The 16,826-nt window shown below is 38.3% G+C and overlaps 1 protein-coding gene across 22 annotated transcripts in view; it reads right to left on the minus strand.

Annotated features, from left to right (window-relative positions):
* The window catches only part of KMT2C (lysine methyltransferase 2C), a 287,946-nt gene that overhangs the window by 148,980 nt on the left and 122,140 nt on the right, over window positions 1-16,826 (minus strand). For all 22 annotated transcript variants that reach the window (XR_006298642.1, XR_006298641.1, XM_043589991.1 and 19 more), the window contains 2 exons: window positions 13,860-14,008; window positions 12,731-12,840 (listed from right to left, as the gene is read on the minus strand). Coding sequence is in view for 20 of the 22 variants with exons in the window: in XM_043589991.1 (XP_043445926.1) it covers window positions 12,731-12,840; window positions 13,860-14,008 (259 nt within the window). In the remaining 2 variants the exon portion in view is untranslated. The remainder of the gene's footprint in view (window positions 1-12,730; window positions 12,841-13,859; window positions 14,009-16,826) is intronic.

Consider the following 16,826-nt stretch of genomic DNA (forward strand, 5'->3'; position numbering starts at 1 on the left):
CAATCCATAATTGATCTTTGATGTCTTCCTTATAGCTTTGCATTTTAGACTGAAGAGATAATTTCTCACTGTGCAAAATGAATAAACTGGGTAGAGAGAGGTAGCATGACTTGTTGAATAAATCACATGAAATTAGCTAACAATCTCAGATAGAATAAGAAGTCAAGATTCCTGATTCTTGCCCATTAAATATAATAATTACTTTTTTTAATTCTTTTTTTTTTTTTGAGAGCATGAGTGGGGGTGGGGTGAAGGGAAGTGGGAGGGAGAGAGAGGAGGAAAAGGAGAGGGAGAGAGAGGAGGAAAAGGAGAGGGAGAGAGGGGTGGGAAAGAGAGAGAGGCAGACAGACAGACAATCCCAACCATGATCCACGGTCAGCACAGAGCCTGACGCAGGGCTTGATCTCACAACTGTTAGAGCATGACCTGAGCTGAAATACAGCCAGACATTCAACCAACTGAGCCACCCGGGCACCCCCATAATAATTATGTTTTATTTAGAAAATACCTTAGAAAACCTTATAATACAAAAACACCTTCGAAATCGTTGGCCATATGTCCTTAAATCTATTAATCCAGACTCAGTAATTCCTAGTAAATTTCCTATAACTTTTATTCTATGTCATATCCATCTTTTCACTGGACTTCTTCCTCCGAACATTGACCAGGTCAATCCTGCACCTTCTTTTCGCCTCTTATTTAGCAGTTTGATTTGTTGTCACTGTTAGTTAGGAAAACTGTCTATGGTTCTAACCTTGACACTTAGTCCCAAAGAATTTTCATGGGGTTTAAGGCTCAGCATCTCCAAAACAAAACTCCTGATCTTCCCATATGCTCAGACTTGAAACTAGAGATATTTGTAACTCCGCTATCATCAAATATAACTCATTCTATCCTTAAAACATTCTGTCTTTAGGGGCGCCTGCGTGGCTCAGTTGGTTAAGTGTCCAACTTTGGCTCAGGTCATGATCTCACAGTTCGTGAGTTTGAGCCCCGCGTCGGTCTCTGTGCTGACAGCTCAGAGCCTGGAGCCTGCTTAGGATTCTGTATCCCCCTCCCTCTCTCTCTGCCCCTCCACTACTCATGCTCTGTCTTTCTCAAAAATAAATAAAAACATTTAAAAAATAAAAAAAAAATTTCTATCTTTACATTTCACACATAATACCTAAATTTGGAAACTTACATGCATTGACCTTTACTTACAGCAGAAATCCTAAACATTTTTGTCTTCAAGTAAACCTCTCCAATTTAACAACAAAAGGCTGGGAGGGTTAATATCTGTTAATCCTGCTCTTCTTCTTAAAAAACTTCATTAATAGAATTCATCAGTTTGGCATACAAAACTAAGGACATTTCACATTCCCCATTAATTTCCCACCCTACTTACTTATTCTCCATTCTCATACATGTGACATTCTTCCAGAATCCACATGCCCCAAAACTGTGTTCAGGATGACCCTTAGTCTAAATTCCCTAGGTTAACCGGCTGGATAAATTTACCCACCTTCCAAACACTATTTTAATCATTCCTACTTTTAAAATATTTTCAGGTTCCCTCAAATTAAGTTTCCAATAACAGACATTGTTCGTTAACAACAAAACCTTCATTCTACCTTCCTCCTTCCTAAAGATCTCAATTTTGTTCAGATATCCACTCTCTCTTAAGCAGCAATGTGCTTCAGGAGAAGTAGGCACCATCCATGGCCCCAGAGGACAATCACAGTCTAAACAAATGGTGGTTGCCCCAACACTTTTGCTGGTTATTGGTTTAAGATATAAACACAGCAGGTAACTCTGATTAATGAGATGTTAGAAGAAATCTGCTAGGGTAGAGAAAAGCATTTGAAAAGGTTTTCTTTAATTAAAATAATAATCAACAAAAGATTTTTTTTCCTGTCTCTGAATATTATCATGAGCGTATGATACTCAAAGCCCCTGCCCACTCTCATTGAACTGTGAGAGCAATGGGACCACAGAAGAGCCCAATATTCTCTGGATGCACAACAGAAAGACAGAAAGAACCTGGCAACTTGGCATCATGATGCCACTAAACTACCCATGACCCTAAGTGCTGACTTCCTACTGTGAAAAACCCAGCAACCAACAAGGTAGAATTCACAAAGCGTGGCATCCAAATAAAAACTACCAGGTACACAAAGAAGCAAAAAATCACAGTCTAAACTAATAATCAATCAAAAAGTTGACCCAGTGGGTGCTTGGGTGGCTCAGCCAGTTAAATGTTTGACTCTTGATTTCGACTCAGGTCATGAGCTCATGGTTCGTGAATTCGAGCCCCACATCGGGCTCTGCGCTGACAGTGCAGAGCCTGCTTGGGATTCCCTCTCTCTTCCTCTCTCTGCCCCTCTCCTGCTTGCTTTCTCTCTCCCTGTCCCTTTCTCTCTCTCTCTCTCAAAATAGATAAACTTAAAAAAAAGAAGACCCAGAACTGACACAGATGTTAAAATTATGAAATAAGACATTAAAACAGTTCTTATAAGTGTATTAAATATGTTCACAAAGCTAAGGAAAGATAAAGAAGATATTAAAAAGACTCAAATCAAATTTCATAAGGCAAAAACATCTGATATGAAAACTACATTGAATATGATTAACAGATTAGAAATTACAGAAGAAAAGGTAAGTGAAATTGAAGACATAAAAATAGAAACTAAAATGAAACACAAAGGATAAAAATATTTTTTAAATGGGGAAATAAAAGCATTAGTATGCAGTAGGAAAACTTCAAATGGCATAATATTAAGGTTACTGGAGTCCTCAAAAAAAGGGGAAAGATAGAAGGAACAGAAGAAATAGTTGAAGAAATAACTGGCAAAAACTGTTTTGTTTTGTTTTGTTTTTAGTTTTTTAAAGTTTTTACTTATTCTCAAAGAGAGAAAAAAGAGTACAGGAGTGGGGCGCCTGGGTGGCGCAGTCGGTTGGGCGTCCGACTTCAGCCAGGTCACGATCTCGCGGTCCGGGAGTTCGAGCCCCGCGTCAGGCTCTGGGCTGATGGCTCAGAGCCTGGAGCCTGTTTCCGATTCTGTGTCTCCCTCTCTCTCTGCCCCTCCCCCGTTCATGCTCTGTCTCTCTCTGTCCCAAAAATAAATAAATGTTAAAAAAAAAAAAAAAAAAGAGTACAGGGGAGGGGCAGAGAGAGAACAGCACTCAGCCCAATAAATGCAGGGCTCCATCCCACGAACCATGAGATCATGACCTGAGCCAAAATCAAGAGCCAGATGGCCAACTGAGCCAACAACCCAGACGCCCTGGCAAAAACATTCTAATCTTAATAAAAACCATAAACTCACAGATTCAAGAAGTTCAACAAATCCCAACCACAAGAAACATGAAGAAAATCACACCAAGGCATAACATAATCAAATTGCCCAAAATCAGTGACAATATTGAAAGTACACAGGTAAACAGACATGTACAGAGAAACAATGATAAGGATGATGCCCAACAGTTCACCAGAAACAATACAAGCAAGAAGACTGTGGCACAACATCCTTAAAGTAATGGGAGAAGGGGTGCCTGGGTAGCTCAGTTGGTTAAGCACACGACTTAGGCTCAGGTCATGATCTCACGGTTCATGGGTTCCAGGCCCGCATCGGGCTCTGTGATGACGGCTTGGAGCCTGCAGCCTGCTTCGGATTCTGTGTCTCCCTCTCTCTCTATGTCCCTTCTCTGCTCCTGCTCTGTGTGTGTGTGTCTCTCTCTCTCTCAAAAATAAACATTTAAAAAACAAAGTAATGGGATGAAAAGTCAACTAGAATTCTGTATCTACCAAACATGTTTCAAAACTGAAGTGCAGACAGACCTGCACTGCAAGAAAAGTTAAAGTATGTCTTCAGACACAAAGAAAATGATAGCAGGTGAAAATCTGGATCTCCACAAAGCAACAAAGAACGTCAGAATTGATAATCACAGTGGTAACTACATATTTATTTTATTACTTAGTCTCTTTAAGAGAGAGTTGACTGCTTAATCAAAAATAACAATATCTTGTGGCATTTACAACACATGTATAAGTCAAATGCATGACAGCAACAGCACAAAGTCCAGGAGAGGACAAATGGAAGGAAATGAAAGCACATTTTTATTATATATAAAACTATACTATCACTGGAAGGTAGACTATAAGTAAATGATATATACTATAAACCCTAAGGCAACCAAGAAAATAGCAAAACAGAGTTATAGGTAATAATCCAAAAAGGAGATAAAATGGAATCAGAGAATATGTTTAATCCAAAAGAATGCAAGAAAAAGGAAACAAAGAACAGACACAAATAAGAAAGAAAAAAAAAAAAACAAAGGAAGACTTAATCACATTAAATGTACATGTCCTATAAACACTCCAATTATAAGGGCAGAGATTGTCAGGTTAGATTTTTAAAAAGCAAAACCACTGCCTGCAATAAATATACATTAAATACAAAGACATAAAGAGGTTAAAATAAAAGGATGGAATAAGATATACCATGCTTACATTAGTCAAAAGAAAACTGGAGTGGTTATACTAATATAAGACAAAGTAAACTTCAGAGTTAAAGTATTTTTCTGTTACAGTCAAACGTATTCTTACCAATATCTTTCCTCTGGTCAAAGTTACAAAGTTCTTCTATACAACCACTAGAGCACTTACCACAGCCTCCCTATGGTGGGGAACATTCAACGATGTGTACTAAAATGCACCTACTACAGTCCTGAGGACAGAAATGTTAAAGCTGACATTCAATACAATTTTAGTACTGCACAGAAAAAGGGTTAACACAGCAATCCTAAGACTACTCTCCTTAGAAAGGCCTGTTTGCATGAACAACTCAGGCAATCACAGATGTTGGCAAGGATGCAGAGAAAGAGAATCTCTTTTGCCCTGCTGGTGGGAATGCAAACTGGTACAGCCACTCTGGAAGACAGTATGGAGGTTCCTCAAAAAATTAAAAACAGAACTACCCTATGACCCAGTAATTGCACTACTAGGTACTATCCAAGGGATACAGGTGTGCTGTTTTAAAGTGGCACATGCACCCCACCCCAATGTTTATAGCAGCACTATCAACAATAGCCAAAGTATGGAAAGAGCCCAAATGTCCATCAACGGAAAGAGCCCAAATGTCCATCGATGGATGAATGGATAAAGAAGATGTGGTGTGTATGTGTGTGTGTGTGTGTGTGTGTGTGTGTGTGTGTGTGTGTGTATTCTTTATACATATATATGTATAAAGAATGAAATCTTGCCATTTGCAACTACATGGATGGAACTAGAGGGTTTTATGCTAAGCGAAATTAGAGAAAGATACATATCATGACTTGACTCATATGAGGACTTCAAGATACAAAACAGATGAACGTAAGGAAAGGGAAGCAAAAATATAAAAACAGGGAGGGGGACAAAATATAAGAGACTCTTAAATATGGAGAACAAACAGAGGGCTGCTGGAGAGGTTGTGGGAGGGGGGATGGGCTAAAGGAGTAAGGGGCATTAAGGAATCTACTCCTGAAATCATTGTTGCACTATATGCTAACTATCTTGGAGGTAAATTAAAAAATAAAGAAATTTTTGTTGAAAGAAAGAAAGACACACACACACACACACACACACACAGACCTATTTGCACAGCTGATCCCTGGGAACCTGAATTTCAGGAGGGTTGCCATGGCTCCCTCAGTGATAAGGGCAGTTTACTATGCCTAGACTATCAGTGCAAATAACATGACTTTCCTTCTGGTACATGCTAGGTAAAAAGTGCCTGTATAGCTAGCCCCCTGGGACAGAAGCTTCTCTGCAAAGAGAAGAGGGTGCTCTGTGTGACCCCTCAAAGGATGGTGAACACCTAAGAAAGGCTGTCCATGGATTCTTCCAGACCTTCTCAATGTCTTTTCCCACTGAGATCCTTCCATTATATACCCTCAGCACATCACAGCAGCAAATCTTCGTCATAATTACACCTCTATGGTGAGTCCCATGAGTCTTTCTACTGAGTCTCCAACGGGAGGCATTCTCTTGGACCCCAGCACAAACACAGAATTCAGATCTGTGAATGTTTGCCCTTACTCTTAAAAAACTATAGGACAAAATGAAGAAAATATAACTTGATTATTTCTTTACACTTACATTACTAGGGTTATATTAAAAATAACAGTATTGGACATTACTGATAAATAGGTACTTGCAAATCACCTTACATAAAGATGCAGACCAATATACAGGGGCGCCTGGGGAGGCTCAGTTGGTTAGGCGTCCGACTCTTGGCTTTGGCTCAGGTCATGATCTCACGGTTCATGAGTTCTAGCCCCATATTGGGCTCTACAATGACAGTGCAGAGCCTGACTGAGATATTCTCTCTCTCTCTCTCTCTCCCTCTCCCTCTCTCCCTCTCTCTCCCTCCCCTGATCACACTGTCTCTCTCTTAAAATAAATAAATGTAAACTTATACACGAATAGAGAGATAAATAAATGATCTTATATAAACTTATTCTCAGTAGCTTAGAGGAGGGATGTGGAGAGACTTCCATCATATATGGTTTTTAATTTTTCTTTTTTTTTTTTTTTACCAACATTACATTTACATTACATTGCTCATCTACGTTCTCAATGTGCGTTGCCACCCGCCTTGTGATAGAAAAGCTATTTTTGTTCTTTTGCAGTCTATAAAAGGAACCTAAAATATAAAAAACTTACAACTCTTCTCACAGAACTAAGTTGGTTTTATATAAGACACCTAGCACAAAATCAGTATATTACAAAGAAATCTCAATGCAGGGTTGTGGCAGCAGGTGGAGAAAACATAAGAAATTATCCACTGTGGGGTGCCTAGGTGGCTCAGTCGGTCGAGCATCCGACTTCGGCTCAGGTCATGATCTCACAGTCCATGAGTTCGAGCCCCGCGTCGGGCTTTGTGCTGACAGCTCAGAGCCTGGAGCCTGTTTCAGATTCTGTGTCTCCCTCTCTCTCTGAACCTCCCCCATTCATGCTCTCTCCGTCTCAAAAATCAATAAAGGTTAAAAAAATTAAAACAAAAAAAGAAATTATCCATTGTAAGTAGGGAGATAATAGAAGTAACTGAACATTTGATTCAGAGCTAGTGAGATTTACTGGTAAAATCTTTTGGAATGCAATGAGCAGAGTGCAGAAAAAGGGTTTAGGTAAATAAATGATTAAACAGCTATAGTGTTCAGAATTAAGCTATTCCCTTAGTAATATCCAAACTACTCAGATCTCCAAGATATGGGCAGGACCTCCAGGTCTCCAAAGAGGAATTTAAAAGAAAAACACTATTACCCTTCCTGAAACCCAGGTTCACAAGGCAGCATATTCTTCAATCTAGTAAAAGATAAAGTTCCCCCTGGAAAAACTGAAAACAATTTGAGGGAAATTCCAGAAAAACTAAACAGCTTGATAAAGAATGTCATTGGAAAACCGAGGAAATTATATGAAACATATTAATTTTTAAATAGAAATAATATTAATCAAAGCAGCATCTCTGGGCCTCAGCACTGCTGACATGTTGAGCTGGATTACTCTGCGGTGGGAGGCTGGCCTGCACCCGCGGGGTGTTTCGTGGCAGCCGCTAGGGGCCAGTAGCACTTCCTTCTCCACTCAAGCTAGTTGCCCTTCACTGGCATATTTCATTCATGCACACATTTATCTGATATCCAGGTTCTTTGTTAGGTACTAGAGATAAAATGATAAACCAAAACGGGTATTATCCACGTGCTCATGGCACCTACAGCCTTAGGGCGGGCAACTAAAAGTAATAACAAACTCACACAAACGATGTAAGTTTATGAATGTCGGTAAAAGTGACATACAGGAGAGACACATATTCAAGTGAGAATGTATGACAAGGATGTGGGCTCAAATATTTATTGAAAGATGTGCACAATCAAAAAGTTTAGAGAGCACTACAACCCCTCCATCTGAGCTTTGTACCATGTTCTCTTCCATACGCTTGGGCTGAAAGGCCTGATTCTCAGCTGAGTTTATTTCAATATCTGTTGTAAGTTAAAAACAAATGAATTCTCACAAAAATAAGGAGATCTAAACAGAAGCAGTGCCCCATTTCCAAAACTGTTTTTCAATCCCAACAAAAATTATTAAATTTAGCTAGTAAATTTTCACCTTCCATAATCAAAAAGTAATTTTTTTTTAAGCAAATGGGCTTGAAACATACTAAAACTCTTCAGAATATTTTAAACGGATCAGAAAATTCTGTGTCCCAAATTTTTTGGCAACAAATGTGAGAATTTTTTTAATAAACTTTCATTGTTTCTGGAAATAAAATATCAAATGGAAATAGTTCCAAACATCCATTTTCAAACTGCTCAACCCCCAGCACATGTTTCTTTGAAAAGTCGATACATTCTCATTGCTGAAATGTCATCTTTACCTTGAAGAGGCAAACGAAATGTTTATTTTCTTTGAAACGAGAGGTAGGTATCAAAACACATTCAGCCACATGTCATCATAATAAAAGTCAAAAACTTTAGAACATCTATCTTTTGGTAGACATAATATATTCTTAAGTTCAACAGCACATACCTCACCCCTAGAGAACTTCTGCGATAGCAAAGATTTTGTCATTGCCCTCCATCCTGCACCACTTCTGTAGAAGTTGTGCAGATTTACTCTATTTCAGAGATTTTTTTTTGATGAGTATAAGTTCATAAACTTTTATAAAATTAACTACATTAGGGACCTCCATTAACCCTCTGGCACTCTGGATCTTTCCTGTAACTATGAATGATTCCAAGAATGATCTCCAGTGCTATTCGTTTAGGCATTAAGTGAATACCGATTAAGGAATGACCACAACAGAAAAAGATCCGTGTCAGAACAGCACTATCACTCCAGTAAGGAAAGATGAACAACATTAGTAAGTAAATACACGCTATGCTAGATGGTGATAAGTGGAAAGGAGAAAACAATAGAGCAGGGAAGCTATCTGAGGACAAGACCCTTGAAACTTCCAATAGGGAGCTCGGCAAGGACCTCGTTGATAAGGCAACACTTGAGTAAATTACTCAAGGACATGAAGGAGCAAGCCACGCATGTATCTAAGAATATTCAACAGAGAGGGAACCAAAACTGCCAAGGTCCCATGGGAACATATGTCTGGTGCATCTGAGGCAGGGAGACAGCCAGCATGGGTGAAGGAAGCAAATGAGGTGAAGAATCCCAGTGAGGCAATGGTATCTATCGTAGAAGGACTTAGGGGGGTTGGTGAAGGTCATGGACAGTTCTGTCAGGTAGTGAGCACTGGCCTTTTGTTTCCCCCCTCTGAGTGAAACGGGAAGTCAGTCAAGTCTGGCAGGCAGAGGATTGATATGACCTGACTTACGCTATTCATTCATTCATTCATTCATTCATTCATTCATTCACACTATGCTATCAGTATGGACTCGTGTACTTATTCCATTCTGTGAATGAAAACACAACACCGTATTTTTTGTCGTGGCTCAAATTGGTCTAGGTCTTGGAGCCCCCTCAGGCTGGCGCCTGTGTTTTCAATAAGTCTTCACCTTGTCGAGTACTTCCTTACTTTATGGCACCTCATGTTGTATTTTCCCTCTGTACCATGAACTACTTCTCAAGGAACCTTACTTCCTTTTACTGGAAAACAGTGGTTAGAAACCACGATCTGGGGGGCTCAGTCGATTAAACGTCCGACATCGGCTCAGGTCACAATCTCGCGGTTCGTGGGTTCCAGCCCCGCGTCGGGCTCTGTGCCGAAAGCTCAGGGCCTGGAGTCCGCTTCGGATTCCGTGTCTCCCTCTCTCGCTCTCTGCCCTCCCCCGCACATGCTCTGTGTCTCTTTCTTTCAAAAAATAAATACACAGTTTTAAAGCAATTTTTTAAAATATAAAAAAAAAGAAACCACGATCTGGGCACGAGGTGTGCTCAATTAGTAGCAGGTGTGCCAACATCCAGCGAGGCCTCTTCACAGAGGAATCACATGCGAGCACACGACCTATCCCGCGCACGCACACATCTTTTTCTTTCTGCATCCGTTTGTATAAATATTAAAAAGCCGTGAGTTTCTACCGATACTTCTGTTACATTTCAACAACACAAAATTCATTGTAGTCTTTCCTTCTTTGTAGCTCCTTTCTCCAACACCAAGAAACCTAGTTCTCATTATCAACCATGTGTTTACTCATTTGTTCACTCACAGTGTACACATAAAGTAACCCATAACCCCGTGCGAAACACATGCACTCACTGGATCACAGCATGTATGCACAGCGCTTTTGCCTTCAGCCTTACAGGGATCCAGTCAAGATACTGTTTGCCAGTCACCCACATGAGCTCCTTTCTTCCCTATTCCCTGTAGTGAGAATTCTGGTATTCCTTTTTGTATTCGTCCATATCCTAGAGAGTTGTGATTGCTTATTTAGGGGGTATATGAAAGACTCCTACGACCTGAGAGGCGGAGCTATACAAAGATACACATCTGAGAGTGTCTGTCACACCTCTTCCACGCTGTATCGGTCCCATTCTTATCTCCTTTCCATCTCTTTCCCACCCACTTGCCACAGTAACCAGTCTCTTCAGTTTCTTGTTTATTCCTCCTGTATTTCTTTTCCAAAACAACTATATGCACACATATTTTCTATTTCATCCTTTCTTACATAAAAGGTTGCACATCATGAATTGGTCTTTTGGACTGTTTGTTTTTTTTTTCCACTTAAAAATACACATTGGAAACAACTTCACATCATTTCATAGAGATACTCCTCACTATTTTTACACATACCATATTTCACTGTACGAACCATACCATAGCTTATTCAACAATTATGCACGGCCAGTTAGGTTGTTATCAATATTTTGAAAGTTAAATGATGCTGCGATTATTAAGCTTTAATAGCACAAGTATTTTGTATTACTAGAGATATATTTTCAGGATAGAATCTCTCTAGAAGGCATAGTTTGTTAGAGACATAGGTAGTTTGCTAGGTATCACCAAATTCCCCTCCAGAAAATTTGTACCAATTTGCATCCCACAAATGTGTTGTTATAGTTTTGAATTTTTGTCAGTGAGATAAACTCTTCTTTCCTTAGGAACAAGCAAACAAAAAAAGTTCTAGCTAGCTGGTCTGTCCTGTGCCTTTTTGATAATGGAGAAAACCGACAAAAAAAAAAAAAAAAAAGAAACCTGTAGAAATGGCCACAGAAGACTCACACTACCATAAGTCTGGACTTCTTTAACCTAGTGGAGATGGGAAGGCCTGACCACGTGCCACCAGTACCCCGCATCCCTCGGCTTTCACTACTCCTGCCCCATGGGCATTCCACAGCTTCAGCTACTCCATGCTAATGCCTCGATAAAGAGAGAAGGAATGCAGGTCTCCTGCGGCCCTTGACTCCTCTGCCAGTGGTAGGCCATAACCTTCATCTCTAAATCCATTTAAATATTTATCAGTAAGTATTTAAAACACAAAGATGATATCTTTGGTCCAAAAAGAACAGTGTGAGGCCAGCTTTCTTTCAACTACCCTCTTAGTAAACAGAGCTAGGAAACATATGTATAGACACTAACACACATATAGACACATCTGTATTTCTTTATTTGTATAAACACTAAAAACTGTGCATTTATATTGATTCTTCCGATTCCAATAGAACACCACAAAGTTCATTTTAGCCTTTGTTCATCACCTTTCCTAGAATACCTTTCACTTTCACAAAAGAATACAAAAGTACCCCTGCAGTAGCTCACGACAGAAAGAGTGCTCACTGACCTATCACAGTCCTGATGTGGCCATCCAAGTATGTCCAGACTGCAGAATTTGCTATTATGCATTATACTGTTCACAATTTGATGACATAAGCATTTGAATGTAATGTCACATTTCCAAAACAAGCACTCTAATTTGACTAAGCTTGAGGCGAGAATTACTCATGCATGTAATTTAGGTCATTTTGATTATCTGAGTAAAGCTAATGTTATACTAATTGAATAATTACTTGAGTCTAAGTCCCTGTGTCGACAACACTTTTTAAAGTTTTACCTATACTCCATCTGCTAAAGCCCATATAATTTCTATGGTCAAAAATTCCATTTTTAACGTTCCTTTGGAAGGGCTGTTTCAGTTCTCCCAAACACAATCGTCAAAAACCAAAGGGGATTTGTAGGCAGCAAAGTACTTTCACTTCCTGGGGTTTGTGCCCTTCATAGACAGAAGGTAAATTTACTTTTATTTCTGTACTCATTTCAAATACAGGTGAAAATCGCAGTGAAAACTTTAAAAGACAGCAGACTGTGTGTACCTATTACTTTGGGATGAACCTGAAGTGCCAACTTGCCCATAAAGAAATATCTGAATCCATTTTTATAATATCAAACAGAACTGGTCCACATTGTGGGCTAAAGACCTGTCAGATATTGTTCATTTTAAATCTTAATCAAATAGTTCTGTCTTAAAGAGTAACCACATGGATATGTAAATATAGTAATTCTCATTTTTAAAATTTTTAGTTTTTTGATTTAAATGTGAAATATTTGTTTTTAAGATTTCTATTTATTGCACAGCATAAAAAAGATATATATATTCCACTTGTTTGCAGAAACTACTCTTGGATCTAACATTAAAAACTCCTATTTTAGGGGTTTTTATATCCCAGTAATCATTTAACAAATAATTCTTTCAAGTGAACCTTTATGTTGCCTGGAGTAAACGTCACAAAGCTGTGCCTTCAATACTTGTTGCTTCCACTTACCTCTGTGCTCCCTGAGACGACAGCTTTGTCCACGCTCACCGGTGACGGCTCCTCCAACTGGCGCACTCCCAGCGACCACTCCACGCAACGGTGATGGGCCCAGCAGGTGCCTGAAGCAGTTGAAGCAAACGGAAGCAAATGAAGGAACAACCATGAAGCAAAGTAACGCCAGGAAGACGGAGACCTCCAAGTCAACTCTCGAGTGCTAACACACAATGCTACCCTGCATCTGTGATAACACGAAAGCCGTCACCCCTTCTCCAATGTGTCATCTGGGAACGTGCTGGAAATGCAAACTCCCATGTCACAACTGAGACCTACGAAATCAACGACTCTTGCAGTAAGGCCCAGAAATCTACATTTTCACGAGAGCCCTGCAGGCGATTCTGACGCACCCAAGTTTGAGAATTACTGCAGGAGTCATTATTTCTTCAGCAACAAAAAATGAATTTTTAGTCATTTTATTTAAATATTACTATATTTTATTTGGTATCTTTACATAAAATATAAAGGACATCACACAATACTTTATGACAGAGAGGATTAATGGCAAACAAGCTCTACTCTGCCTCATCCGACACCAAGAGCCAACATCAATCAATAAGAATAGCTCAGTCTTCGAATTCTCTATCTAACACTTGAACCACTTTCAATCAATATGCAGTTCAAATGAAATTAACTCAAAATCCCAAAAGCACCATATCAAGAGTATGGGTTACTATATGTTATAATAAGACACCCACATGGCTAAGACCTATTGTCTTTCACCCTGCATTAAAATAGACCCAGGTGGCCAAGTTCCCCAACTCCTCACAGATCCTTTTAAACTTTTCTCTGTCCTCAATTATCCTATCTCCATGGCACTGCTGTCTACATAAGAATAAATGCAAAGATTTATAAAAGCATCCGGCCCACTGCTGGCCCTGTGCAGAGGCTAAATAACTTACTTAGGTACGCACAATCAGACAATTTATTTTACCTAAGCAAGCGTACTTAAACAATGACATTATTTTTTTACAATGTGATAATCATTTCTGGATGAAAGGTATTTACTATTCAGTTGATAATTCACTAAAATTAAAATGTCTACAGAAACAAGAGGTAATCATCACTGAAGACGAGCTCATACCTGTAGGATCAAATAAGGCTTGGATATCAATGGCGTCTGGAAGGCCAACCAGACTGAGTTCATCCCATAATTTACCAGCCTGGTCATCCGAAGCAGTCTGCGTGCTCACACTTACACAAGATACTATATTCTGTAGAGGAGATCGTTCTCTGGAAAAATAAAATAAAACAAAACAGATGTGAAATTGGTAACAAGTAGATAACTATTTTGTTTATAACAACTTAAATATAACGTATTGCCATATCAATTTTAATTTATTAGACATAAACTGTCATAAAACAACTTTTAGAACACATCTGTTACTATTCATAGTGTAATATAAAACTGGGTTGCTATATTACAGCACGTAAGCCAACAACTAAAAAAGTCTCCAAATCCATAAGGAAGTGTTAAAAATTACAGTTAAAAATTTATTTTGCCATTCTATATTTTTTAAAGTAACACTCTAATATTCTAATCAGGAACTAGAGTTTAGCCCATAAAATATTCCCTTTGGCCTTCCTTAAATGCTTACAAAACATAACTCAATCAGAAGTTTTAATCTGCTTTATCATGAGGACTACCACAATAGATCTGGCAGTTAATTTTATGTAAAGACAGGTTATTTCTCAGGGGAAATGAAAACCCACTACAAAGTGTGCAGGGGGAGGTAATGGGAGCAGAATGTGTCAGCTGGGGCTTTCTTACGGTCCCTCAACAAATCTCGACAGCTGGTCTGTGGCATGATGTTGCAAGTACTCTCTAGTAAGTTAAGACTTGACCTCACAAGTCAGAAGTAAAATGCAAACACAGAATAGCTACCAGTGGCTTGAGGCATAGAGAAGGTAATGTAACAGCGAAAATTACAGTACAAAAAGGAACACTAAATAAGGCATACAACACATGGGGATTTCAGACTTTCAAAGCCCTCAAACTTCACATACTAACTGAGATCAGTAAGTAAACAATGACGACTATTTTGTTTTAACATTAAATATGGGAAATCAGATGACTGGCACTAAAACTTTCATCTTCTCCTGATATCATAGTATTTAACCTGATCATAATTCTGGATTAAATCACTATTGAATATAGATCATAACTCACTGCACTTCTGTATGCTGGATATTTATCATGATTCCTATTAAGAGAAAATCAGCACAATGACCAGGGTACTAAACTTTTTTATACCTGGAATCATTGAAAGAAAAAAAGTATTAACATATTTCAATAAGTACATTTAAATATCAAACCATATAAAAATAACCAGTATTTTTTATGTTCAGCATTAGAAATGCATAGACTCACTTTTTAAGAAAAGTTTAGCATGCTATGCTAACTTTAAATTCTCGTTTTTATAAATGCCCGCAGTATTATGAGAACAAACTCTTTCCTATAAATATAACTCATTCCTACAAATAAATTCTTTACTACTAATCATTGTTATTTTATTGGGAGGGGGGAAAAAAAGACCAACAGTTCATTTATAAAGACTAATACATTGTTCTAAGATATTTTCTTTGCACAAGTATTTGACAGGGGAAACGGATATAAAAACCAACGAAATGACTTAACAGTCTATTACTAACCAATTCTTAACCAGTTTAATCAAATTTCTCCTTTAGTTTTTGCAACTAGTTTGTATGTTATAGACAGTATGTTATAGACAGTAGGATGCTACTGTCTACCCTAAGGATGCCAGCGGCCCGACTTAGGCAAGAACATCAGGAGAAGTCAGCTGAAATACCCCCCAAATTTTAAGTCTACAACAAAAGGAAAGAGAAAAAGAATCCCCAGTTATATATTCTTACAATTTAGTGCCACAAGAGGGAAAAACTATTTTTAAAACCTCCTTTTCAAAAATAAAATAACAACCAAAAAAACAAGCCGTTTATCTGGTTTCTATCATCAGTAACATATTTTGTAACTATTTACAATCATCACCAAATTAAATCTGTCTACCTCTAAATGAATTCCAAATTTAATAAATGTGCTTTATTCCTAAAGTCCATTAACTGTCTTATTATCATCACTTAATAACTGGGTAAACACTAAGTGTATATAAAGACTAAACCAAGGCTATTTTTTTACATAATTATCTTAGCCCATAAAAGTTTTCACTAAAAATCAACCTAGCTTATAAAATAAGTAAGTAAACAAAGCCCAACTCTATTTCCCAGGGCAAGTATTTATATACTCGCCATTATTCAAAGGCAGAACAAGACGATGTAAGATATAAGCTGATCCAGTCCATTAAATTTGCTAATTACTGACAGACATTACAAGTTTTGCTAGATTCCTGATACATTTTATTAGGATGTGAGCACTCGATTGACTACGAAAGGGAAAGCTCTTCTACAGGTTCCAGCTCTGGCCTTTCAAACAACAAGATGCTGAACATGGTACTTCTAAACCTCCTTAAGCTGTTCCACCTTAAATTTTTTTTAAAAAGACTCTCTTTCTTGTTATTGTTTCATTTCCTACTTCAGGTCTTCAAGGCATTGGCGGCAGTCCAAAAGAAAGAGCCAATCAAATAAGTACAACACAACAATGCCTGAGTACTTAAATTTGGATGAAAGCCAGATAAGCACTTGGATGATTACATCATCGCCCTCAAGGGGCAGGGCTGGTCAGCCTTCCAAGCTAAATTAATTTTTACACTTTCTCATCGACTACAGAAACTTCCACTCCCTCAACTACCAGAGCCAAGTCCACATATTAAGATGGCCTTTAAACAAAACTCGGCAATGTATTAAAAAAACTTTAACTCCAGAATTAAACATACTAGAGAAAGCTTTACATAACTATAATGTTCATAAATACAGACACACATGTATAGTTACACAAATATCTTAGTAAATTCTTACTTCATTAAAAAAAAAAAAAAAAAAAAAAAACAGAGCTGCTTTTTTAACTTCTAACTTCAGAAAAGGCATTCTGAGCGTACAATTACTCCGAAAGCTAACCCTGTATTTTAACGGTTTATAG

Source organism: Prionailurus bengalensis, chromosome A2, assembly GCF_016509475.1.
Source record: "Prionailurus bengalensis isolate Pbe53 chromosome A2, Fcat_Pben_1.1_paternal_pri, whole genome shotgun sequence".
In the NCBI taxonomy this organism is placed as follows: domain Eukaryota; kingdom Metazoa; phylum Chordata; class Mammalia; order Carnivora; family Felidae; genus Prionailurus; species Prionailurus bengalensis.